Below are 26,324 nucleotides of genomic sequence, written 5' to 3' on the forward strand. Positions count from 1 at the left end.
TAAGCTATATAGGTATATGGACACATGTTACTTCTGTAATTGTATCTACACAAATACAACTTAAGCTTTTTAAATGATATGTATGTACAAGAGACAGGGGATGGGGGGCTTGAAATAATAGAAATCAGGATCAGAAATACTTTATTGATCACCAGGGAAATTGGGTTTTGCGTTACAATTGCACCAACAAAGAATGGAAACGTATACAGATCTAAAATTATAATAAAAACATATATATAAAGCATATATTGTGTCATAATATTTTTTTTTTTTTAAAAGAAATGGAGGAGACCAGACTGGCATTTGAAGGAGCTCCTGTTCTACTTTAATGAAAATGATAATAATAATATACTTTATTTATATAGCAGCTTTCAAAACACAGTAACAGGGTACTTTGTAAATTTAAAAAAATAATATTGAAGGCAAACAATAGGAAACTAGCAGTTAATCTCAAAGAGATTCAGAAATATGAAGAGATAAAATAAAACATTACAAGTACAAATCTGATCTAAAAGAGCACCTGTGAATATGCGTCTTTCGTGTGGATTTAAAAGAGGAAATAAGGACTTTTAGGGAGGAAGCATCGCGTTGAATCCACTTATAAACTCTTCTGATGTTTTTATTTAAATAGATTATTTTCACATTCGCGAGTCGGCAGCGTTGATTTGAAATGAAATCAGCTGATCGTGTGCACGGGGGGCGGATTCAAATACGGGTGGAAGCCATCTTGATCCGGCTGGTGGACGTGAGTTTCTCGCAGTCGGCTCCAAATCGATGTCACTTTTCTCTCCCGCGAACAGAACTCGTGTCGAATCTGAAGGTAAAACTCGTGAATCAGTGTCGGTTCAGCAGCGGGGGGTCGACCCGCTCCTGTAGCCGGGGTCACCTTCCACGAGTACCGGGGAACTGCCGGCTGCTGAGCCATCCACCGTCGTTAGCCAGCTTGTTAGCATGCTAGCAGGACCTAGCACCGGGGGGCAGCCACGGAGTGACCCGTGTTAATTGTTGGTTTCGTATTTAATCCCCATTTTAAAAAATAAGTTAACATTTGAACGTGTTGCATCTGTGACTGTCGGCGGGCGCTTCTTGAAAAAGACACGCGGATTCGAATGCGTTGAAGCGGCTGTCGCGGCGTCCGTTGACGGGAACGACCGTGTAGCCGCGATGCTAAAGCTAGCAGTCGTGTGCTAGCCTGTCAGATGTCGGCGGCTAGCAGAGGGGGTAGCCTCGGCGGTGGTTGTCCTCTGGTTATTCGGGTTAAATTCACACGACGTGTCGCCGGTTGGCTCCACGTTCGGGTGTCCGGGCTTTACACTCCTCCTGCGACACAGGCCGAGGTGGTCGCGCAGCTAACGGCGGCTGTGCTGCGTAGTGTCCGCGTAATCTGCGCCGTTGGAACATTATGCTAGCAAAGGTGAAGCTAACCGCTACCTCCGTAGTTAGGCCGGTGTTAGCCGCGGGGCAGCTACGTGTTGACCCGACAGGTGTCACCCCACCTTCTCCTCCCCCCTTTCATTTTGTATCAAGTGTCCGTGTTTCTGCTGCTTAATTAACCAACTGTCTCTCTCTCCCTCCGTCTGTTCCCAGGGTTGGTAGAAGCGGAGTAAGGACGCGGCGGCTCGGGGGGGAAGCTGAATCGGATGTGGCTAGCTGAGCAGTCGGCTAACGTTTGACAGATAGTTGAGTCCTCCTGGTGTTTTTCCCCATCTATGCTAAACTCTTATCTTCTAAAGGAACCGATGCCCCGGGGGGTCCTCTCAACAACTGGAGGGAGGATCGTGGTTCTTGACTCTCGGTGACAGACACACAAACAAACATCACTGAGGAAACCTGCTGAGACGGAAGATTTTTGGACACTTTAACCAGTACAGATAATAATCACAAGTCTCAAGAGAGGACGGACACATCTTTGAGTTTTCCTGCGGGGTCCCAGGGGAGCGGACTCGCCAATCCAGAGACCGCTAGAAGAGGTTTTTCGTTTGCTACTGGAGCAGAAAACGGCAAACATGAGCACGGCCAGGACGGAGAACCCGATGATTCTGGGCTTGTCGAACCAGAACGGGCAGCTCAGGGGCTCGGTGAAACCGGCTGGAGCCCCGGGCGGAGGTGGAGGAGGCCCCCAGCTGCAGCAGCTGCAGCTAAACCAGGTGAAAGGCACAATCAACAATGGCAGCTCCCAGTCGGCCCCGACGACAAACGCTGTCATCAAGTAAGTTATCTGATACTGGACCGTCCATGATTGTGTTGTCAATACTTGTCTCTACTTTTTTGTTCATGAGAACTTTCCCCCCCTTCCTCCACCCCCACAGGCCTGGAGATGACTGGAAGAAGAATTTGAAATTGCCCCCAAGAGACACGAGGATGAAAACTTCGGTAGGTACAAGACGCACTTCCTGTCATCGATCTGGAGTCCGTTCAGTTTGGAAGTTGAAGTTGCAGCTTTGTGTTTCTGCAGATCTCTCAGCCAAGTCAAATCAATTTCAACGTACTGTTATCATAAACAATGATTTTGTGTTTTTATTTTGCAAGAATCTGTGGCAATATCAATGCATTAAGTATTCTCCTAAAAACAAAATATTTGCTCAAGGCTTTATTATGATTATGGGTGCTTGACTATTGGTGTGGGATCATTTTAATTAAGCATACACTGGCAGCACAGTAAGAACAGTGCCACTGCTGTTTTTCATTCAGTAATTAACATTTTCACTTTCTTTTTGCAATGGTCAGATTGGTGTCAACATTGCTTCGACTCAACATAAGAGAAACTTGCAACTCTTATATTCAATTTAGATATTTTAGTTTTCAGAAAAGTGCTATTTCTATATTCGTTATGCAGCTGTTGGCTTCTAATTGGCTGTGGATTAGTTTGAAGAAAAGCCTTTAATATAGTGAAATTGTTGACACTTTTTAAAAATAACTTTCTCCCCTTTACAGGCAAGTTATCCATTTTAAATCCTATGAACCAAATGTTGATTAATATACTTTTTTTTCTGACTATTACAGGATGTGACTGCAACAAAAGGTAACGAGTTTGAAGATTACTGCCTCAAGAGGGAGCTGCTCATGGGAATCTTCGAGATGGGCTGGGAAAAGCCATCTCCAATTCAGGTAGACCCAGACACAACTCAGTTTGTATCCCCTCTGACAGCTCAACGAGAATTAACTTATTAATAAACTAGATTAATAAACTACCTTCTACTTTGGTTTATAACCAACTTTGTAATGCAAAACTAACGGTGTTGGCTGTATTTTCAGGCTCATGACAAATGATCTAATGTTGAACAAAGCTTGTGAACATGGTAAACATGAAACCTGCTGAAAATAGCATCATCATTGAGCATAACACGCGCTAACATTAGCTTCAAGGCCAAAGCACAGCCTCAATTACATTTGCTTCGCCGATGATGGTCGTGGGAAATACTTTCATCCTGTCACTCTACATTTTATTTACGTGACCACACCTCTGCATGGAATCTTACAACGTGCTTTGTTAGGGCAGACATAATGTGTAGGTGCCAAAGAATGTACTGAGTGTACTCTGTGTTGTGTATTAATGTTATAACAACTTTGTTTTTGTACAGGAGGAAAGCATTCCCATTGCACTGTCAGGAAGGGATATTTTGGCCAGAGCCAAGAATGGCACAGGGAAGAGTGGAGCCTACCTCATTCCCTTACTTGAACGCATTGACCTGAAGAGGGACCACATACAAGGTGAGAGCGCAGAGACTTTCTGCCACAGTTTACTCTCTGTAAAGGTCAGACATTCAACTTGATTCTCAACTAATTTCAATCAGTCTGTCAAAGAGAAACAGATCAGAAGTGACCAAACCTAGCTGCTGGTCATTCACAGCCTTTTTGGGACACATCAGTCATGCTGGGTTTTTGGTTCAGTTCACAGCTGACACTTAAATAATTGTAATCTTGCAAAAATGCCAAATTTCCCAGTTTCCTGCCTCAAATTTCAGTCTTTGCAATTTTTATTTTGCCTTCTGTTGTAGCAGACTGAACTGAGCTTTAAAATGGACTACAATGAAAGTAATTGTTAGTTGTAGAACCATTTGTATGGTTAATTGAACATAAATGACCCTTCTGTTTGTAGTGCATGTAAAACCTAATTAGAGCCACAACACTAAGCAAAGCTCCATCTGTAGGATTGCGTTTGAATCCTCAGTTTAGTTTTTACATCCTAATTGTTGTTGTCTAGATTGTTTTTTAATGGTTTGGGAGAGGTTTGTTCGTGTGGTTAAATTCAGAATAAGTTGGCTCACGTTTTAATAAATGTGTGATTGTGTCTCTTGTTGTTTCAGCTGTGGTCATAGTGCCCACCAGAGAACTGGCTCTGCAAGTCAGCCAAATATGTATCCAGGTCAGCAAACGTATGGGCGGAGTGAAGGTGATGGCAACCACAGGTGGAACCAACTTGCGCGACGACATTTTGAGACTCGATGAAACAGGTAAACAGGATTCCGCCTAATGTTGAGATACGTCTGTTAATTTCTACATTGAATATTGATTAAAGACAAATATTAACACTGAATGTGTCTGCATTTCTTTATTGGTATATAAGAGTCACTGCCAATCTCTTCTCTTCAATAGAAATATTTTTCTTGCTTACTGCCAAAGGTTTTTTTTTCTCCGGGCTCTGTACTCTGGGCACAGGATTAAGGTCCTACACATGCATACATGTTTGTTTTTAAATAATATCTATGGTGGTTGTACAGCTACAGTTTTATTAGCCAAGTTTTTGTGATGTTTTAAGTATGGCAGCCAATAAATACACATGCTCTGGCAGAATTGATATTAATAATACTTGGTGTACTGTTGTCAGTTATCGCCAATACGATACAGGATCCTTGACATTCGTAATGCTACACTGAAAATAATACTGTCGTTCTGTTATTCAAACCCTGTCTTTATTATTTTTTTTACAGTACATGTGATCATTGCGACTCCCGGGAGGATTTTAGACCTCATCAAGAAAGGAGTGGCCAAAGTCAATCAAGTGCAGATGATAGTTCTGGATGAAGTGAGTTAAATGGATTATTGTTTTTTTTTTTCTTCTGTTTGACCTGTATTGCTTTCTTCTGATTTTAAAAAATGTAACTTGGAGACAACTTTAACTCAATAATATTCCTTTCCCCTCGTGTCCCTCTGCTCAACAGGCTGACAAACTCTTGTCTCAGGACTTTATGGCCATGATGGAGGAGATTCTGGGCTTCCTGTCCAAACAGAGGCAGATTCTTCTTTATTCTGCAACCTTCCCTCTCAGTGTGCAGAAGTTTATGGTACATTGTCTTATTTTATTATGGAACAAGTCATAGTTTTCCCACTAGTGGATGAGAAAACCTTCCTTTCTAACCAGACCACAACAACTCTTGTTTTTTTTTTTGTATGTTGTAGAATGCCTACTTGCAGAAACCTTATGAGATCAACCTAATGGAGGAGCTGACACTGAAGGGTGTGACTCAGTATTACGCTTATGTAACTGAAAGGCAAAAAGTCCACTGCCTTAACACCTTGTTCTCCAGGGTAAGTTGCTTTTGTGTTTTATTAAACTAACTCGGCTGTGTCACTGTAGAACCAAGCAAACTCAGAGCATGGGTGACATGTTCTAAGATTATAGTAAGTATGTAGTAAGTAAAGTATATAATTATTTATCATTCTTATACTTGCAACACAGCTAAAAAACCTCCCAGTTAAATCAAGGATTTGCTCCTATTCTTTTTTCCAGCTCCAGATCAACCAGTCTATAATCTTCTGCAACTCCTCTCAGAGAGTGGAGCTCCTTGCCAAGAAGATCTCCCAGCTCGGTTATTCATGTTTCTACATTCATGCCAAGATGCGACAGGTCAGCTCCCAGCACCGCCTCAGAAATACTTGTTTACCAGCTTCAGGCCAAAATACTCAGGTGGCGATGGAAGTTAGAACAGCAGCTACTATTACTGTCAATGTTCGTCCATGAGATGCATCACGTAGATGTCTGTGTGTGCACGGCTACCGTTCGCACCAGTACTCTATTTCTGTCGTGCTGCTGCCACTGTTTTTGTTTTGCTCCTAATGAGAAATGGCCATGTTGACCCCTGAGTTATTGAACATGTGCAAACATCAGCTTTTGGACTGTCCTGTGCTATTTGACATCAATTACAGATTGCATAAAAGTCAAATGTATTCATCTTACAGCTTCGTCTTGCAGAATATAAGATTTTAAACAATTAAAATGGAGCCACACATGAGCAGTACTGTGCAGTTCCCCTTCATATGAGGTTTAAATTACATGGTGATGTTTATTTTTGGCTCTTTTCATACCTGGCACTAACATGTGTTTGAACTTGTGATGCAATCTTAAGTGGACAGATCAAAGTACGTCAGTTTTACACATGGAACTGTTTATTCAATATCTCAACATGTGTCCAGAGTTCCCACTTCCTCACATTTTATGCAAATATTGGTGCAAGGAGTTGTTGCTGTTTGTAAAGTGCAAATACATTGTTTTTACTCAGTGCATTTTGAGACATCTGTTAATGTGCGTGACAGATGGGGGAGAGCGAGAGCAGGCACAGAGAGGGCGAGGGAATCAATGTGCTATAAACAGCTCTACAGTGAAATTAAATTGAAATCATTCCAACTGGTAAAAACAATAATAATCAATTTGTTGCTGTGAATGTTTTCATCGTGGCGAGCTGCCAGATATGAGTGTGTGGGAATCGCTGAGGTGTGTGTGTGTGTGTGTGTGTGTGGAAGTGTTTTTGGTTGATTATCAGTTGAGGGGGAGGTGGCCCAGTTCATCTAACTGTTACCTTAATCTAGAATCTAAATTCCCAATGCTGTATATTTGTCGTCAGATCACCTGAGACAGATGTATATGAGGAGTATGAACAGGGCCTTAATGTGATGAGGAAGCAGATACAAAAGTTAAAATCTGGTTTTCTAAATCCACATTCTCCTCTCCGCTCTCCAGGAGCACCGCAACCGTGTGTTCCACGACTTCAGAAACGGCCTGTGTCGGAATCTTGTCTGCACTGGTAAGTGGTAGCTCTGCATTAATGTTCACAAACTGAATCGTTTCACACTCGAGAATAGGGCTGGGTGATTGTGACTTCAAATCAATATCACGATTATTTCAAACCTTTACCTTGATTATTTTTAGACACTCCTGCATGTGTGTCATTTATTAAGTTATTAATCTATGTAGTTGGATCATGAATCCAGATCCTTCCCGTCACTTTGACCCTGATGTCCTGGCTTTGTGCTTCACGTTAAGTCTTGTGTTGTGTGTGTGTGTGTGAACTAAAATTTGTCTGCTAAACTTTAGAGCGACTCAAACGAACCCAAACGTAACAGGCGGATCATTGGTTGCAAAAAATGGAAATACTCATTAAAGCGTTTACGTACCCACTTGAACAAAACACATGGTCACCTTGCTTGGAGTGTTTTTTATGGCCTTGGTTTGTTTTACTTCCATTGTGATTGTTAGCGTTTCCTAGGAAGTAAAACCAAAGTGGGACTCGGCCTCTGTATAGTTGTGATGATACGTTTTCCCTGTCGCCTCTTTGGTTGGTTAATTCACTCCACGGGTTTTTCCACTTTTATCAGTCATGGTGGTGGCAACAGACTTGTGTTAACATCTTTTTATTTTCAGTTTGTAGTGACTTATGTGGGTTGTGATGAATTGCTGCTTATTTCATATGAAAATGTTCCTGCTTGTCAGTAATATTTTTGATAAGATGTATGGTATGTGGATGCAGGTTTTGATTTCTGGGTTTGTTTCCTTTTAGACCTCTTCACAAGAGGAATTGACATTCAAGCTGTGAATGTTGTGATCAATTTTGACTTTCCCAAGCTGGGAGAAACGTACCTTCATCGCATTGGTAGATCTGGTAAGAGCCCATACTGGTCTATATTTATTCTGTTTGAGGAATTATTCATCAGCAATTTATAATAATACAACAATGTCACCATCCAGGCCGCTTTGGACACTTGGGTCTCGCCATCAACCTCATCACTTACGATGATCGCTTCAACCTGAAAGGGATCGAGGAGCAGCTCGGAACAGAGATCAAGCCCATCCCTGGCATCATCGACAAGAGCTTATATGTGGCAGAGTACCACAGCGAGAGTGGCGAAGAAGTCAAGCCATGAGCCAGTGAGTACACACAAGTACATTATTAAGATAATGTCAGGGTGATCAGACTAAGACTAGACTACAAGTGTTATCATTTCACTTGTTAGTGGATGTGCCTGATCTTAGATCTTAATGTTGTTTATTTGCTGATACTTTTAGATATTTTTATCAATATTTTAAATTTGTACACATGAATTGACATGATCAGTTCAGGCATTTTCCCAGAGTCACTGTTGGATTTCTGTGAAACCTCAGTTGCACACAGTCGTTCAGTGATATTGACGTAGTCTTTGGCCGAGTACAGATAAAGGTTTCAGAGCTCAACCCCGCAGAAGAGTTGTTTATTATTAAGTCATCATTTTCAATACATGTGCGACTGAAGTGCTTGTTTGTGGGCGCTCGTAAAGAAGAGCAACACCCGACGAGCTGAGGTGGACGAAACTGAAGAGGGTGTCGGTGTTTGTTTGGGTTATTTTTCAGTAGTTGTAGAGTATCATGTAATCTATAAAGATAAAAGTGGTGGAGAGACTGATTTCACTTTGCCGTAGTGTAAAGTAACAGGTGCATTCATCTACACTTAAAATAGACTAGACGAGGGGTTGTTGCAGCGGTCGTTCAGGCAGACACAGATTACATAACTTCCCTGCTGGCCACACAGTTTCTGGTTTAATTGATCATCCTGAGTTTATTACCTTGGGCAAAAATGTCCACACCTTCATCCACAGCTTACTATGCCTAATTGTTAATAGTATCTTCAAGGCCAAAGTCTATTCTAACTGAATTTTACTCTTCTCTCTCTCTTTCCAGATCAGTCCATCCCCCCTTCCCCTGCATACCTTTTTTTCACCCCCCCCCCAACCCCAGCCAACCCCACGCCCCATCTTGGAGTGTTTTTTTTTTTTCATTCTTTTATGTACAGTTTTTGTCTGTCTTCCTTTTTTGGATGCCACCATAAGGAATGTGTATTTTGCTGGAAGCCTTTCAGAGGAACTCATTTGCCTTTTCGTAGGGCGTAAGTGCTGCACCCACCACATCTGAAGACGTGAGCAGCGCGGAGGAAAGCACGGGACAAAGTTGAAAATATATCGATGCACATCGTGAAGATTCATATCCACCACAAAGCCAGCACCGACAGACCCCCCCCTCCCCCCCAAAAAAAACCGACTCCCTCCCATTCTCCACTTTTAATTTAGGAAGTTTTAAACAATTTGTATCAAGTGCCTTAACAAGCAGTTCAAGTCGTTCTAAAGTAATAACTCTTCATAGTCCTCCATCTTGCTCACTTCATACCACACTTCGCCCAATTGACAAGTCGTCACACTAATGTCTGACCACACAGATGAAAGCGTCAAATGTTTTTTTCGTTGGTTCATCCGTTTGCAAGGAATGGAAAAACTTCTGAGGGGAGCCTGGTCTGAATGGTCTCTCTGTTGGCTTGGCTGCACTTGAGTCTGGCTGATAAATGAGGACAAACTTGGATTTTCCATGGACAGAGATGCTGGATTTTTCCAAGAGACAGCCAGGACTGTCCAGTTGCTTGTGAAGGAGCTTGTGCTCCTAAAAAGACCCGGACCCTTTCCTCCGTCTTCAGTATCAGAACACTAAAAATGAACAAGCAGCCTCTTAACACCATGAGACACGAGGATTCCTGTTTTCGGTGGAGTTTAATCGGAGGGAACGCCCTTTTTCTTTCTCTTCTTGTCCTGTGTTTCACCTCCCTATGGATGGCCATACGTAATTCTGCAAGACGTGGGGTGCAACACACACCTTTTGTATATACCTTCATTTTAAGATTTGTTTTAAACAAGTTCAAAAGGCTGGCTGACGAGCTGCAAAGCTTCTTTTCTGTTTCTACCCTTACTTCTCCTCTTGTTAGCACTGGAGACTCTTTCCTTAACTGCCAGTTTGTTTGATCTGGCAATATTGGCCTGTGACTTTATTTATAATTTTAACAAAACTTGCAGAATTTATTAGAATCTAAAACATTTAAATGACCCGTGTGCGCGCGAAATGTTTTCGGAGCAGAGTTCATCACTGATAATCTTTTTAGCCCCTCCAAATGTAATGGCTAGTGCAATCCTCAAAGCTGCACTTATACTAACGATGGTTTCAAACTGTTGCCCTCATTCTCCTGCTACAGTGTTGACAAAGTGCTCGGTCTAGGGCAGATGACCTTTGTGTGAAGCCTGTGCATTTGAGTAATGAAATCTTTTGTTGTCACCAGCCTTAACTTGTGAAAGTGACGAGACGCACTTGAAGATCTCCAGTACAGGAGTCTCGTTGGAAAGAGAAAATATTATTCTATCATGTAGTCGTACTACTCGCTGCAGTGCAGCTGAATTGGCAGAGAATTCGTTTTCTGGAGGAGGTGTTAGCTGTTACGTTGATCTGTGCTCTGTAAGCACAGCTGCAGTACTTAACAAATGTCGGGTAGGATGCTGTGGTTTTATCCCCCCTTTATTATTTGTTTTTATTTTATTTTCGGGAACAATGTCTGCCCAATGCATCAAAATGAACTATCGGGCCCTAAGATGTAGCAGGAATTCGTTCTCTGTGCATTGCAGGTTTAGCTGGCGTTCGCTAAAAAAAGACCAGCTAACAAAAGATGCTTTTCTAGAAACCGACCTGAGCAGGTTGAGCTGCACAGAAATGGGTTCAGGCAATAACACTGACGTCACTGCTTTTTGTACACATGATGCCCAAAGCAGAGAGAGTGTATGTTGGTGCAGAAGATGTAAAAAGAAATGGAGGGGTAACGGGCACGAAGGATTACAAATGCCCTATTCGTCAGACTGCTTGTTTAAAGAGGAGACAAAAAAACATGGGCGCCTCAGAATTTATGGCTTATTTTCCTGCCCTCTTTTTGCTTTGATGTTTTGGGTTCACGTTTTTGCATTTTCATGCAACAGAACAACCTCAGTTTGCGTTAAAATCTTCCGATCGTTCGTTGGTCGGAAGCTTTTCTTGCAAAGTGAGATTCCCCTTAATGATGGTGAGATGCTCTCTCGACCGGTCCAATCAATGAGAAGTGTTATTGCACGTTCAATTCAAGCTCTTTTTTAAAAAGGATAACAAGTGTGATAATGTTGATTAGTTTAAGATTTACCCTTTTATTTCTCATTGGTTAGGACTGTGATCCTTGTTCGCTCAATTCTCTTCTTGTCCCCAAGATACTTGAACATCTAATTTGGCTGTTTAGAATTTTTTTTTTTTTTGGTGGGTGGGTGTGGGGGGGTCTGTTTCTTTAAAAAAACAAAAATCCAAATTAATGAAGGCATTAGTTGAGTGAACAGGGATCTAATTTTGCAGGCACTTGGCAGCTGTCTGTTTGTTGTCAACCCACTGGTAGTAAACGCCCCAGCGGCTGCTTTCGAAGCAGCAGAGCAACATTCCCTCGCCACCTTTTGACGAGACGCCGCTTTACTGCCGGGGGCTGACATCGCTGCCTTAAAGACTGAGACAGGAGCATCTTGCCCTGGATCGGGTGACTAATTGGAAAGTTTGTGTAACCAAAAATTGTCTCATTCTTTAAGGTAATATTTCTTTTTTTTTAAATTGCGGGGTGGTTAAATTCGTGCACTCGCTGCCCTGATGCAACCGTCGGTCCTCCCTCTGCACATTCTACGGAAAACGCGGCTCGCTGCGTACAAATTGGCAACTCTAATCTGTGGAGGAGGATCTGAGAGGAGTCCCTCTGCGGGGGGGCTTCTCTCAAAACGGATGCATCAGTAAAAAACATGGGGAGGGAGGAGCCTCTGGTGCTTCACAAAAAAACAACTCGATGGAACGATCCAAAGTTAAGACAATGGGTATAAAAATGTTTTGAAGAAAAAAAAAAAGTTGCCCTTAGATTTGGATTCTTTTTGTTTGTTTTTCCAAGGAAATGTTCAAGTGGAGTTCACCTTATTTCAAAAAAAGTATCCAAATTTAAGTGAAGAGTTTAAAGCCTGAGTTCATTTTTTTATTTTTATTATTTGTTGGAAATTTGGTCATTTACGTAATTGGCAGATTTTTTTTTCAGTGGAGCTAATTTTATGGTGGACTTCAGTTCAAAGGATGTCGTGAAAATCATCGGGCACGTTTAGTTGAAAAATAAAAGCTCACTGAAATTTATCATGTGTCGTGTTTTTCTTTGTCTTTCTGCTGCAGTGTTGATTTTTCTCTCTTCTGATCATGAACTATGACCCGGAGGCTCGTATCAGATCTGCTCTCAGATCAGTCTCACGCCGGGTTCACACCGGACGCGATCATATATTTTATGATATAAATCAGTGGTTCTCAACTGGTCGGGCTTCGGGACCCACCATCACCCCTTAGAGACAAGCTGCGACCCAAATGGAGGAAAATGTTCAACTTCTCATTGATTTAATAAAAGATGGTGCAGTTTGAACATGAGATAGTACAGAATATCACAGTATGCCAACACAAACAAAAAAAATTCATGATAAACCAAAACGACCAGCAGGTGGTGATGCTAGAGAGGGAAATTTCCCTTTTACATTCAATTAGCTGCATTTTAATTAAAAACCAAGAAGTGCATCTTAAGGACACAAGGTAAAACAACATACATAACTGTTCAGTAACTTCAGCCTTTTTAACACTCAACTGCTTTCATGCACAAACTTGACATAAAAAAAGTCCAACTACTGAGAAGTAGTTTCAAAAAGACCCAAATTATGTCGCTTTAGCTGAGAATACTCACTGAATCTATGACAACCAACAGAACTGATCCTATTCACACTCCTTAACAAATACTGTTGAGTGTGAATATAGGGCACTCCCCTTCAAAATAATAGCACAGGATTTTTTTCCTTCTGCGTCCGGTGTGAACCCGGAGTCACACTCCTTCTCCGGTGTCACTTCAGGTTCCAGCTCATGATGAACAGATTGGTGTTTTGTTTGTCCTCAGCTGCTCTTCTTGCCTCTGTGAAGAGTGTTTCTCCTCCACCATGTGACAGGTAGGATTGAAATAAAACGATTTTTTAATGTCTCAACAAGAGACCGTCTAAAAACCTTTTTTAAAAAAAAAAAGTTTGCCAGCTACATAATCAGCGGAAAGTTATTGTTGCTTCATGGCTGTAAAATCGACCACTACCACTTGAACATGTCATATTCTTTGTCTTTCCCTTTTTTATTTCATATTCTCCACCATAAATTGTCTGGAATATAAAAAATACTATGAATGTAAGTCATAGCAATCAATAATATAATGGACTCATAGTAAAGTTAAAGGATTTTTATTTATTTACAAACCTTTCATTTCTGTGTGTTTGAAAGCTGTAAGAAATAGTAATTTACTGTCAGAAATGCAGAAAATGTGTTTCTGTAGGTTATTTTATTTTAAGAGACTTTGAATCCTCCACCTGCTGCAGCCTGTAAACAGGTTTTCTTTTTAATATTTCTGTTGTATAATAATTCTATGAGCAGATATGAAGCCGTCAGCCGACCTTTGCCCTCGGCTGCAGGTTCTTCGAGACGTTGATGTGGTTTTATTGCTTCTCTGCAGAGTGTTGCACCAACGGGCTCTTGGCCTTTCAAGATAAAACCAGTTTAATAATTCACAACTCTTACAAATTGATTTCAGTGAAATATATTGCACTGGGCCCATTTTGCATCAAGTCCAGAAAGCTAAACTGTTCGATGACGACAAATACTTTGTTGACATGAAGCTGAAGGCAAAACCTGGTGAGTAAAGTTTGGTAATCTTATTTCTTTTGTACATTTTTATTTGATTTCCTTCACGAGCCCTGTGTGCGGTTGCGTCTGTTCCCTGCAGATGTTGTTTTGTCGGCTTTTCACAACCTTTCAAACGAAATGCCAAACGGGGCCGTGCGCCGCCCGCCAGGCTGCGGGAGTTCCTCGCTGTGAACTTTGAGAAACCGGGGTCAGAGTTCGAGCCGTGGACGCCGCCGGACTGGCACGACAAGTGAGACCCGGTTTATTTCAGGACTCCTGCTCAGCTTGTGTTTTTAATTGATGTTTGCTAATGTGACTTGACTCTTTTCTAACACGCAGGCCGAAGTTCCTGGAAGGAATCGCCGACCTGAGACTACGCGAGTGGGCAGAAAAGATTCATCATCTGTGGAAGTCTCTGGGCAGAAAGGTGATGATGATGAAGAGTTCTGACAGAGAATTGAAGAAATTACCTGAAAACTAAAACTACATTGAAGTTTCACATTTCATCTGTGATTTTCTGTGACTGACAACTGAAAATGTCTCGGTGCTTTTGATTGGACAATAATTCATGGACATTCTTTCTGTGTTGGGATATTTTTTAGAGCAAAAGATTAATCAAACTGAAATGTCACTCCATAAAGCACACACCCCCGCCAAGGCCCAACAGTTTCCTTAAATCCATATTAAGCTGCACCAACTTTCACACAGAAATCAGTTCTTAAATAACATGACTTATTATCTGGATTTTCTATTTGGATCCAGATCAACTTGCACACATCAATCTATCAACAGCTTTTTAAGTTATCTTCTTAATCAACCATGCAAACCAACCAAGAGCAAATAGACGGGGACGAAAACATTGAGCCACCTTGAATTAATAATAAAAAACATATCAGTTGTTGCAGAGTTTTCAAATCAACATTCCCGTTGCAGCACTTTCCAGCATCCGCCAACATGCGTCCCGAGTCCAGGGGATTATAAATTTAAAAATGATTCCTCCCCCTCTCGTCCGGTGTTAAAGATCACCCCGAGCTCTACTCGCTGATTCACCTCCCACATCCCTTTGTTGTGCCTGGAGGGCGCTTCAGGGAACTCTACTACTGGTGAGTGAACGATGAGGCCTGTCAGTCGGCTGTCTCTCGGATGAAAGGCGAGTCTCTGCGGTGACGAGAGATCACAGCCCCGACCCAGAGAGCCCGGCGAGACGCCGTGTGCACACAGTGACGTGTGCCGCTCTGTGCCCCGACAGGGACTCCTACTGGGTCGTCAACGGCCTCCTGCTGTCGGAGATGACAGACACGGCCTCCGGGATGATTCGAAACTTCCTCTACCTTGTTAACAGGTGAGCCTTAAAGCATCTTTCATCTCTTACAGCACATGACAGGTATAAGCTCACCCATTTTGAATAATAAGTCATTTACACGTTGGAGACGGAGCACTTAAGCGGAGCGGATTTGAGGATTTGGGGAATATGTGATTTCTTTTTTTTTCATTTCTCCCCCTCTCTCTCTCCTCCAGATATGGCTTTGTTCCAAATGGTGGGCGGATTTACTATGAAAAGCGCAGTCAGCCTCCATTCCTCACTCTAATGGTGGAGAGCTACTATCAAACAACCAAGGATAAAGATTTCCTCAGGTGATATTTAGGCCTGAGCTGATGTCCTGCCAGACACATTATCATTCCTCTGCTGCCTCGCAGAGAAGAAGAAGAAGAAACAGGAGCCATATTCAACCTGAGCTTCCCTCTCTGCCTGCAGTGCTTGTTTTTCCCATCATGCTTTGTTGAAATGTGACACCCCCCCCCACCTTATCTTTTGTGTTAAATTATATTTAAAGGTTGAAAAGTTGCCTCCTGTTGTTTGTGCAAACTTTCTCAGAGAAGCTTTACCGGCTCTGGAGCAGGAGTACGGCTTCTGGATGCAGAACCGTTCTGTGGCCGTGAAGGTCGACGGGGCGAGCACCTGCTGAACCGGTACCACGTGCAGGTGGGCCGGCCCAGGTGCGTCTCGACTAAATAACCAGGATGAAGATCAGTGGAGCAAAGACCTCCGTCAATAGTCCTCTTCAATTCAAATTTTACTGAAGTAAAAGTACAAGTAAATAGACAAATACAGCAATAATAATAATGAGAATGATAATTTAATTGTATATACTGCCCTTCAAAGGGCCCAAGGACGCTTTACATATTTAAAGGGATTATTTGTACAGCCCATAAGTGTTTTACATAAAATACAAAAGGCATCATGACAATTGTAAAAGTAACACAAGTAAATTTTAAAGAAATTAAAAGGGTTGAATTCATAATAAAAGAATAGATTGAAGTGAATTGTAAGTAAATGAGAAGCGGATGTGTGACCGGGCCCTAATGCCGCTGCTGCAGGAGGCGGGGTCTAAGGTTACCTGCCCCTCTGATTGGATCACTGGACCAATACCCTTCTTATTATTGATCAGTGTTATAAAAGACTAATTGACAGAGGACCCAGTGTAGAGCCTTGTGGTACACCAAAATATAACAAAGCAACGGAACATGTGCTTTGGAGTAATGGAGTAGAAAGGACAGATATTTGCTGATATTTGGAGTTTTATTTGTATGTACCTGAAAGTAAATCTAAAAGTAAATAGTATACTATCAAAGTAAATGTGTTACATCCCACCACTGCTCGTAGATATCAATCCATCCATCTTGTAATGAGGGCAGATTTCAGATGAGATGTTAGAAGTTGGAGCTCTAACGTTTCTTTTGTTCTTTCCAGACCCGAGTCGTACACAGACGACCTGGAATTAGCTGAAGGACTCAGCGACGGTAATGTCTTATTAGTGTTCACACCCCCCTCCCCTCGTGAGGAGTATTACCCCCCGACAGCCATTTCATTCAGTGAAAAACGAAACGAGGCCGTGGGTCCCTCACACCTGGAATGAAAGTAATGTGTTTTATAATCAGGCCTCAGCAGAAAAGAGGAATAAATTACCCTGGATTCACGGATCGTCTGAGCAAAACAAATTTGCTCTGAAAATACCTCAGCACCGTGTTGTAATGAATATTTAATGTTAAACACCGTCGTTCGTTCACATCACCTCTGAACACATCGACCAGGTTTAATAAAAAGCTGTTTGAGGGGAAAATGCTGAGCTGAGATGTTAATATTTCTCTTATTACCGTTCCCTTTGTGTAGGAAATTATTTTATCAAACAATAGTCAAGGTCATTTAGATATTTAGACACAAACATGTTATTCAGAGGTGTCATGGTTTCACTTGTTCACTCCCAGTGAAGGAACAAGACATAGTGAAGAGTGAACACAGAGTAGATGCTGGTTTGTTGCGTCTCTCCCAGTGAGTTCCTGTCTCTCTCTTGCCCTCAGGTGATAAAGAGCAGCTGTGGATGGATCTGAAAGCCGGAGCAGAGTCTGGTTGGGACTTCTCCTCCCGCTGGTACATTGGTGGTGACGGCCTCCGAGACACGCGCACCAGCCGCATCCTGCCCGTTGACCTCAACGCTCTGCTGTGCCTCAACGAGAAAACTCTGGCTTCATTCCACAGGATCCTGGGTGAGTGTCGGAGCGGCCGCTGACCTTGAAACTGTAACTCTGGTCCCTCACGCTGCATTTAGCTCCCAAACCGGCGTTACGCAACCGTTGATGTGCCGGTTCCTGACAGGTGACGGTGACTCAGCCGCTCGGTACGACCAGGCCGCGGCCCGCAGACAGGGGGCGATGGAGGCCGTGCTGTGGGATGCTGAGAAGGGAGCCTGGTTCGACTACAGCCTGCTGATGCACTCCAGACACGTCGAGTTTCACCCCTCCAACCTGGCACCTGTTTGGGCACAGTGCTATTCTCGGCCCGAGATGGGGGAGAGGGCGGTGCAGTACCTGAAGGTCGGTACAGTATCTGAAGGTCGGTCCAGGCTTCACTGTGAAGTCAGATCTTAAAGAAATGTGGAGGAATATTAATCATCAGAGGGTCCAGATCCTCCAGATAACAAAAGATCATTTCTAATGTTTTCTGGTTGTTCAGAAACATTGAATTCATTCATCCCCAAAAAAAACCCTGTACATGAAGATGGACAATATGACATCTCCCTTAAATGTGAAGCGTGGCTGTCGGCAGTATAGGATATAAATCCTCGACTCCTCCAGGTTAGTGGATGGAACCTGGACCAAACTTAAAAGTCAAAGTACCTTTTTAGTTTTTCTGTCATTTTACACTGATGTGCGTTCAAATGTTCATGTTCCCGAGTAAGTTTTGTTTGAATGAGTTATTTGACGCTGATAGAAACAGGATGAGACGTCATGATTGACAGCTGAGACTGAGGTGTATCTGTAGGACCTGGATCCCCCAACTTCACGTCAAGATCACTGCTGCACAGACTCCAAATGACAATGTCAAGTGGAGACGTGTCGTCCATCTTCATTTATAGTCTCTGCTCTTCACTCTGCAGCCCCAAAACAAGTTTGCGGGACTAGTTCATCACATGAAGGTGGTGCCAGTGAAATACATCAAAATAAAATGTGTATTTAGGCTATTTGTGCAAAAGAAGCCTTTAACCTTGATTTATCCAGATGTGGTTGCACATATCCACCTCTGCTTTCTGAACACTGCTCACTTGCTCCAGCAGATGGCGCACACACTCTACACACAGGTTTCATCCATGCATGCTCTCCATGTTGTGGTCCACGTTGTGGTTCACGTTGTGGTTCCTGTGTGTTCAGGGGAGTGATGCTCTTCGGTTCCCCAACGGAGTCCCCACGTCCCTGAGAGACTCCGGGCAGCAGTGGGACTTTCCCAACGCGTGGCCGCCGCTGCAGCACATGCTCATCAGTGGTAGGTCGTCAGGAATGATCTGCTCCCTGGAGAATTCCCCATCGTGATGATTCACAGACAACTGAGCAAGTTGCTCGGTTGTCTGTGACTAATATGTTATGAAAATTGTTTATTTATTGATTGATTTCACTAGTTTTGTACACAAACACGTGTGACCCCTCTGTGTAAATCATGGCCCATTTATGGCCCCCAGCACTGATATGGCAGTTCAGTATTTCACCGGTGATCGAACCACCAACGGGCCTGTTTAATGGACTACCCGCTCTACCTCCTGTGCCACAAGAGAAGATATTTATTTACTATTTATTACTTTATGATGAATGTTTGTGTGTTTTTGGGATTTGTGCACAACGGAGACCCACGACCCCCACGGTCTAAAATCTGCACAGGGCGTCTTAAAGGCGGCAGGAAGCAACAGGCGCTCTATCTTGTATCCAGTCTGCTGGAGTACAGAGCCGACACAATGAAAATGAAGTTAATCTACATTAATCCTCTCGTCTCTCCAGGTTTGTCCAAACTGCCGTCAGACGACGCTCAACAGCTGGCGTTTGATTTGGCCCAGCGCTGGATCAGGACTAACTGGATGGCGTACACGAAGCACGACGCCATGTTTGAAAAGGTGAGTCTGTTGAAGGTGTTTCCCGGCTGCTGTTGCTCGGTGATAACACAGCCGGCTCAGGATCTTATTCTTCTTCCTCCCGACAGTACGACGTGAACGGAGATGGCAAACCCGGCAGTGGAGGAGAATATGAAGTTCAGGTATTTACTTTATTTACTTAATTCACTTTTTACCTCCGCCAAGCAGGTTATCTTTCTGCATTCCTTGTCCTATTGTTGGTTTGTTTGTCACAACATTACACAAAAATTCTTAGAGCAACGATGGGACACGAGCCAAGAAAAGAAACCGTTACATTTTGGCACAGATCCGAACAAAGGCGTTGATCATTTTGGCGGGTTTTTTTCCTCTTGCCCCAGATCCCTGGAGGTCCCTGGTTCAAATCCCAGCTGGGCCAGACTTTCTGTGTGTAGTTTGCATGTTCTCATTGTGTCTGCGTCCGTTTTCCCTGTAGGTGCTAATGCTAATGTTAGCTGTTTGAGCTATTAAATATGTTGTTTACCTTGAAACATGCATCTCCCGTCACCTCCAGATTTGAACCAGTCACCGTCTCTTCAGTCGCTGATCGTTAAATGAAAGTCAGTGTTTATGACTCTGAAAACTGGAAAACTCAACGATAAGAAGTACATGTAGTGGATGGATGCACAGATTGCTCAGGGAATAAAACACTAATCTACGAGCGCTCTTCATTCGAGTTGCTTCCACCGAAGGAGATTGTGTCTTTGTCTGCGTTTGTTAATTAGCAGAATGATAAAAACTTCTGGACAGATTCAAACTTGGTGGAAGGATAAATAAAGAACTCATTCAATTTAGGTGCGGAACCAAATCAGGGGGCGGATGCTGGCATTTCTTTTATTTGGGGGGAAGAATTCATGGATGTGAAATCACTTTTCTCAGTGTTTTCAATCACTTATTTTCTCATTGTCCATCATGCCTTACTAAAATGAAAACCCTCCCTCGCTCTCCCCCGTGTTGCCCCGTGGTGTAGCTGGGTTTCGGTTGGACCAACGGCGTGGCCCTGCAGCTCCTGGAGCAGTACGGGGCAGCGCTCACCTCAGGAAGCCGGCAGGTGTCAGCTGGCGTCCTGCTGCCTCTGGTCATCGCCGCCGCTCTCGTGCTCCAGTGACTCACAGGTGGCAGCCGGGTCGGACTGGACGCTGGATTTTTATTATTCTCTGGTTCCACTGCTGCTACATCACATCCTCCAGGAAAAGAGTCACTTTTATTTGCAGGATTTGATTTGTAACGAGGATTTTCTACAGAGGAATGAGATCCCCGTTGTTTTTAGAAGATGCAGATCATTCAGGTTTATAAAAATATTACCTATTATGTTTAAGTTGATTTAACGCTAATTGTGTCACACAGTTTCTTCTATTTTAAGAGAAATGTTGTGGCAGCAGAGTTTGATGTCTGTGTGTGTTGTAGTTTTTTCTCATATACACAGATGTATGTATTTAAACCACAAACAAAACCAACATGGAACTGATCGTCATGGTCAGAATTTCTCATTTCACTATTTTCCACTATGCTTCACCTTTTCTTTAATTATGGGGAAGTGCACGTTCATTCTGGGACTCTGATGTCCTTCATATCTGTCGTACGCCCCACTCTCTTATAAAAAGTGTTAAAAGTCTGAAATTTAACAAATTGAAACTTGCAGAAACCTTGTAGACACAGAACAGCGCGTTGCATGTGGTGGCAGCTTTTGTGTGCGAAACAGAAAACAATTCAAACTGCCGCGACACATACATTAGGTTTCTTGTAGCTGCTTGAAAAAAAAAAGCCATCCCATAGTCTCCCGGCTGTGAGCCTTTAGTCCTACGAGCTGTAGGATGTTCGGTAAATTAAAACAGCTCTGACACAGTGCGGAGAGAGAGAGTTCAATAAACAGTGAGACTGATATCAATGAGAGGAAATTACACTGGATTACAAACAGATGTTGTTTTGTGGTGTCACTGACGATTAAAGAGAGGAAACGACTGAATGCAATTGTTGCTCAAAGAACGACGACAATAAAATGATTTTTTTAAAAATGCAATTTGAGTTCAGAAATTTTGTTTAACAATGATGATCAGCGACTTGTTTTTGTGTCATCGTGCAAACATGTTCAGTTTTGTGTCTGAATGTCTCCAGAGTGGAACAAGTCAACAGCAGTGGCAGAGCGAGGGTCTTTCTGAATCAGGGGCCACAGTTTACAACATGCAACTCCTGATCCAGTCATTTCCTTCTGTACTGTCGAATATATTGCACATTGTTCCTGTTCAAGCACAGTGTTCTTCAAAAGAGATTAGAAAATATGAGTTTCATATTTATTGTTATTAGTTCAAAGACCACTGGCAGGAGGGGCCCTTCAGTGGCCCCTGGTCGACACACGTTACGGGTTATTGTGTTTTGTTGACCAATAACCTTTCTTTACTCAGTTTGAATACAGACAGAAACCCGTATTAAGTCATTAGAAACTAGTTTGATTGTAATTCACACACAAACGTTTGAAAAGGAACAAAGACGAGGAACATTTTCTTTCCGATCGTTCCTCAGAAGTCATTCGTTCTTTGTCGCCTCCTCTCGCGTCTGAGCTGATCCGCAGGTCGAGCATGAAATGAAGCCCGGGGAGAGATATTCAAATGGCTGTCAGAAATAAACGTGATGAGAGAGTCGCTTCTTAAAGAAGAAATTGGATCCGTCTTGGCTTTGAAGATTTGCGGCCGGAGCCGGGATCGCGTCTGACTCTTTAGCACGAGCGCACAAAAAACAGATTGACTGTGCAACTTCAATGGACACGAGGCCTCAGGTGCAGCAGCGCATGCAGCCCTGCACATCGCTCTCTGCTGATGTGTTCTGCATGTGAGCCTCCATTTATAATACCTACCACTGGCATTTATCCCCCCCCACACACACACAACCACACACACAACTGTGACACCTTTACAGTAGCAGTGTGTGTGTGTGTGTGTGTTTAGAAGTTGAAGCAGCAGACGGCAGCATCATGTTTTCAGCTCCGTCAGTGATATCTCGCGTAAAAAAACCTGCTTCTTCTGACAAGTCGCACATTAAACTGCTGTTTAATGTGCAGAAAACACGAGATTCGTGTTTAATGCGAACACGAATCTCGTGTTCGCTTAATGAGATTGGATCTGTACAATCTGTGTGTGTTTGTGTCTTTATGAGAAACACGATCCACGACTGAGCCATAAACTGTAAAGCAGCAGTGACGAGTGTGTTACATGATGTTGTGGAGGCAAAGGTCAGTGTGTCAGTAACCGTCACTGCACACAAACTAACACACACACACACACACATACATACACACACTAACATCAGAATCAGAGCAGAACAAGGTTAAGCAAACATTGAACTACTATGTACAAGTATGAATATAAATATATATGTAAAAGTATGAACTGTATGAGAATGAAATCGAGAAATAGTGCGATGAGGCCGAGTGTTTGATTGTCACAGGATACTTTATATGCATGAGGTCCATGGTCCATAATTAATGGATGTTGAAGTGAATTCAGTGAATTTAAATGTGGGTTCATGAGCGGATCTGTTGGGTCTTGACAGAGATTTACTGTTCGACATTCTAGTTATTTATTATAAAGTTTATAGTCAAAAATCTTTTGACCGCCTTGGTATCAGCATTGGCCCCCAAACATCTGTGTCTGTGTTTAAAGACAGAGTTATATTCATTCAAGACACCATTTCATTATGAGTCTTTTAAACTTAAAAGACATGTTCCTCTGGCCTCACATATTTTTTTTTACAAACATACAATTCTCTCCTCTACTTTCCCTGAGTAAGACGATGAGTGAGATGCAGAAACGAGTGGAATCTTCTGAAGCAGCAGTGAAAGTGGTGAAATAAAAGGAGGAGTTGAGGACACAAGTGTTGGATTCACATCTCTGAGCGTGTGTGTGGCTTCGAAGGCCTGTGCTTCATTACTGCTGCCTGGCTCCAGCGGGCCCCTGCAGCACACATCATAAAGGCTGCTCATTATCCACTGAGTCCTCGCGGTGCCGCTCGGCCCCACCCGGTGCTGCAGGAGCCCCTGCTCCGCGCCGCCGGGGTAACCCCCCCCCCACTCGCCCCAGCTCCCCTGCAGACTGGAGGACCCACAGTGGGGACGTGCAGGGAGGCTGTCTCCGCTCTGACGGGGGGGAATCAGACGGTTCCTCAGCTACCAAACACTCCCACTCAATACGCTCTGATCAATAACTCACTGAGGGATCATGCCTGGCTTCCTGTGTAAATGTGTTCCCCTAATTATGAGAGCGGCCTCCTCGAAAACTGGTTTGTCTCTGGATTAGCGGCTAAATGTTCCGAGGTCGGGGAAACTCCTTGACCTCTAAACTGGAAGGGTTCATACAGATGGATCTGAGGAAGCTTAGCCGTATTGATTCTGCGCCGTCCAGAGATATCAGGCTCTTTTGAAATGATCGATCGCTCTTGAGGAATCGTTCCTATAGAATTTCTTGTGCTTAAGAGGAGTTTAAAAATCCAATCTAAAGGAGGGAAGAGTGAGAGAAAAATGAAATATTGTCTCAGCTGATGTGCACACTTGAACTTTGAGGACCCTCTTCGAAAAAATGCATCAAAAACCAATTTACTCTGCTCGTGCAGTTCACACATTTCAACTCTTTTCTTTGTGGAGTTGTCGAGTGCGGCCGCGGATACGTTCCGACCTTGTTTTAAATAAAGGTCCTGAACTTTCTCATTCTGTCTGTATTTGAAATGACAAAGACCCTGAACGCTCCTGTTTAAATACTCGACGTAATAGAAAATCACTTCTGAGTTCAACTGCAGCAATTAAACTTAGTAAAAAACAGTTTACTGCGTTATTATGACTTTTACCAATGGAAAAGCTGCTTCTTTGAGATTCTGTGGACGTGGTTTGATCCAGTTTAGTTGTTCGAGCTGGAAACACAAGCAAACAACCCTGACATCTTCATTCAGTTATGTTTTCATCTGCGTTTGTTTTGTTAGTTTGAAGGATTACGCAAAAGCTGAGGGACAAATTACCATGAAGGATGTGTTAGGAGTCAGAGTAGAACTTATTAAATGTCTGTTCGGATCCAGAACAGGGAGCGGATCCAGTTTGAGATCAGAAATCTCAAATCTGGATCTAGTGAGTTTAAATGTGATTTCAGAAGGGAAGTGTTGGGCCTTGGTGGATGATGAGCTGTACTGAGTGTCAATCTAGTTTCAGAACAGAAGTTTGAAACTTTAAACCAACGAGAAAAGATCATACAAACACAATCAAAGCAAGTGGATACGACTTTTCTAACTTGGGCAGAAACTAGTGTGTCCATGTGAGATCATCAGCATCGCTCAGACACGACGCTGATGAGAAGGAAAAGACACTTTCTCACAAATTTCACTTCTTAAAATTCAGTCAATACACCTAAAAATAGGAAATGTAAATTGATATGTACTTTAAAAATACACACAATATATAAATACATATATATGTGTGTGTGTGTTTCAGCTGATTTCGTCACATCTCTGCTTTTATCCCAAATATGTGGGACTGTTGCCCGGACGTGCCACAGTGAGGCAGCAGAGCTCTTTGTTGTGCTGGACGATCTGCTTTGTTTTCCTCCGTCATGCCTTTTCGTTCCGCCGGGCCCACGATCAATATGCACAACACAGCAGCCCATCAGTGTTTGCACTGTGGCACAGTGTCCTTGCTGCTGATGGAAGGTTTTCACCCGACACTTTGCATCGTTAAAGAAAAGACGAATCATCTACTGGGACTTGGGTGTTGAAAGGCGGTTTAGTTGTTGTTGTTTGAACCACGAGCCCCGAGAATCACACACAATATGTCACACTGATTTTTCTATTATCCAGCTGAGTGGGATGTCAGTGTGATGACTGATTCAGATCAATAGTGTGCTGGTGGTGGGGACTGGAATTGTTAGATTCCCGGGCTCTTCGCCGTACGTGAGGCAGACGGTTTTCGTTGTGTCTGAGAAATTGAGAGCGATCACGCGTCGTGCAGACGCCACAGAGGGAGCACGTGCGAGGTTATGACATCTACGCTCGCAGAATGCTTTCACCCAGAGATGAAAGCGGTGTTGTGTTAACTGCCGGGTTCTTGCAGTGATGATGGCAGGATCGTATCGTCGGACAAAAGTTGACAACGCGGCGAGTGTGTGACTGCGTGGCGAGCTTCCGCCGTGGGATGCAAACAAGTCAGTCAAACAGCCAGGCAGGGGAGGCCATGCCTGGAGAGAGGGATGAGCCGGAATCAGGAGGGGAGAGAAAGCGAGGGAGTGAAAGAGAGCACACGAGGAGTCCTGCTTATTACAGCTGCACAGATGGTGCAGCAGATGAGATGGGAGGGATGGATGGATGGATAAGGAGTGAGAGTAAGACAGGGAGCGAGGGGGGGAAATGGCACGAGAGCACATGTTTGACAGTGTACGTAAGGAGCGCCGGGTTGGAGAACCTTGCGAGGGAAACGCTTTAATATTTATTGTTCTGGGGCCGGTTGGAAACTTTCCTACCCCCCCCCCCCCCCCCCCCCCCCATTCGTCAGCAAGAAAAAATGGCAGAGGAGCTGCGCGTGAAATATTAATTCCAATCGCAGAGAAAGTGGAAGCTGGAGGTAGGGCGGGATGGAGCGGCATATGGCGGGAGATCCTCGGGGAAGGAACAGCGGGATCCCAACTCTCCGCAGACGAGGAAAGAGGGTCGGAGAAGAGAGGACGCACGAGGAGGAAGAGGAGGAGGAGGGAAATTAAATTACTGAGAGGAGGAGGAGGAGGAGGAGGATTCAGTGGAGCTCATGACTCTGCATTTGCACAGGAGCAATATTTGAATAGGCCAGACTTTGTGCTTTGTAAGCTGTTATTCCAGGCACAGTCAATATTCATTCAGTCTGTCGCCCGGTGATAAATGCAGAGGTATTAAGAAGAAGATGACATTTCTCACTTGTATTTGAAAAGGCAACCTAAACCAACACAGACGCCTCAAAGTACGTGTTTCATTCCATCCAATGATCGACAATGACGGATTATATAGTCTGATATTAACCCGAATTAAGAAAATAGTCTGAATAAGACGTAAAACATCAACAACAACGTCGGCCG

General features: G+C 43.3%; 2 protein-coding genes across 3 annotated transcripts; both read left to right on the forward strand.

Annotated features, from left to right (window-relative positions):
• Positions 1-679: 679 nt before the first annotated feature.
• Positions 680-11,181, forward strand: ddx6 (DEAD (Asp-Glu-Ala-Asp) box helicase 6). 2 transcript variants are annotated; one of them, XM_034604030.1, is made up of 14 exons: positions 680-820; positions 1,588-2,209; positions 2,310-2,373; positions 3,004-3,108; positions 3,582-3,711; positions 4,308-4,454; positions 4,932-5,026; positions 5,163-5,285; positions 5,401-5,529; positions 5,732-5,848; positions 6,959-7,022; positions 7,776-7,877; positions 7,964-8,143; positions 8,930-11,181. In XM_034604030.1, the coding sequence occupies exons 2-13, from the start codon at positions 2,007-2,009 to the stop codon at positions 8,137-8,139; spliced, it is 1,455 nt and encodes a 484-aa protein (XP_034459921.1). In that variant the 5' UTR covers positions 680-820; positions 1,588-2,006; the 3' UTR covers positions 8,140-8,143; positions 8,930-11,181. The 2 variants fall into 2 exon arrangements, with proteins under 2 accessions (XP_034459921.1, XP_034459922.1); XM_034604031.1 differs by having other exon boundaries at positions 698-745.
• A 1,783-nt stretch (positions 11,182-12,964) lies between these two features.
• treh (trehalase (brush-border membrane glycoprotein)) lies at positions 12,965-21,195 on the forward strand. The gene is given in 18 exon segments (XM_034604029.1): positions 12,965-13,080; positions 13,707-13,807; positions 13,899-13,954; positions 13,957-14,048; positions 14,138-14,225; positions 14,801-14,901; positions 15,048-15,140; positions 15,317-15,433; positions 15,675-15,748; positions 15,751-15,796; positions 16,551-16,600; positions 17,159-17,344; positions 17,454-17,671; positions 18,506-18,617; positions 19,124-19,236; positions 19,323-19,376; positions 20,222-20,597; positions 20,634-21,195. Coding segments are annotated over 17 exon segments (1,722 nt in total). The 5' UTR covers positions 12,965-12,997; the 3' UTR covers positions 20,360-20,597; positions 20,634-21,195.
• Positions 21,196-26,324: the final 5,129 nt, after the last annotated feature.

Source organism: Hippoglossus hippoglossus, chromosome 13 (genome assembly GCF_009819705.1).
Source record: "Hippoglossus hippoglossus isolate fHipHip1 chromosome 13, fHipHip1.pri, whole genome shotgun sequence".
In the NCBI taxonomy this organism is placed as follows: Eukaryota; Metazoa; Chordata; class Actinopteri; order Pleuronectiformes; family Pleuronectidae; genus Hippoglossus; species Hippoglossus hippoglossus.

Bases quoted from the DNA above. Each gene is read 5' to 3' on its own strand.
- ddx6 (XM_034604030.1), top strand. From the start codon at position 2,007: ATGAGCACGGCCAGGACGGAGAACCCGATGATTCTGGGCTTGTCGAAC. The intron at 2,210-2,309 runs GTAAGTTATCTG...CCACCCCCACAG, and splicing joins ACGACAAACGCTGTCATCAA to GCCTGGAGATGACTGGAAGA. The intron at 3,109-3,581 runs GTAGACCCAGAC...GTTTTTGTACAG, and splicing joins AAAAGCCATCTCCAATTCAG to GAGGAAAGCATTCCCATTGC.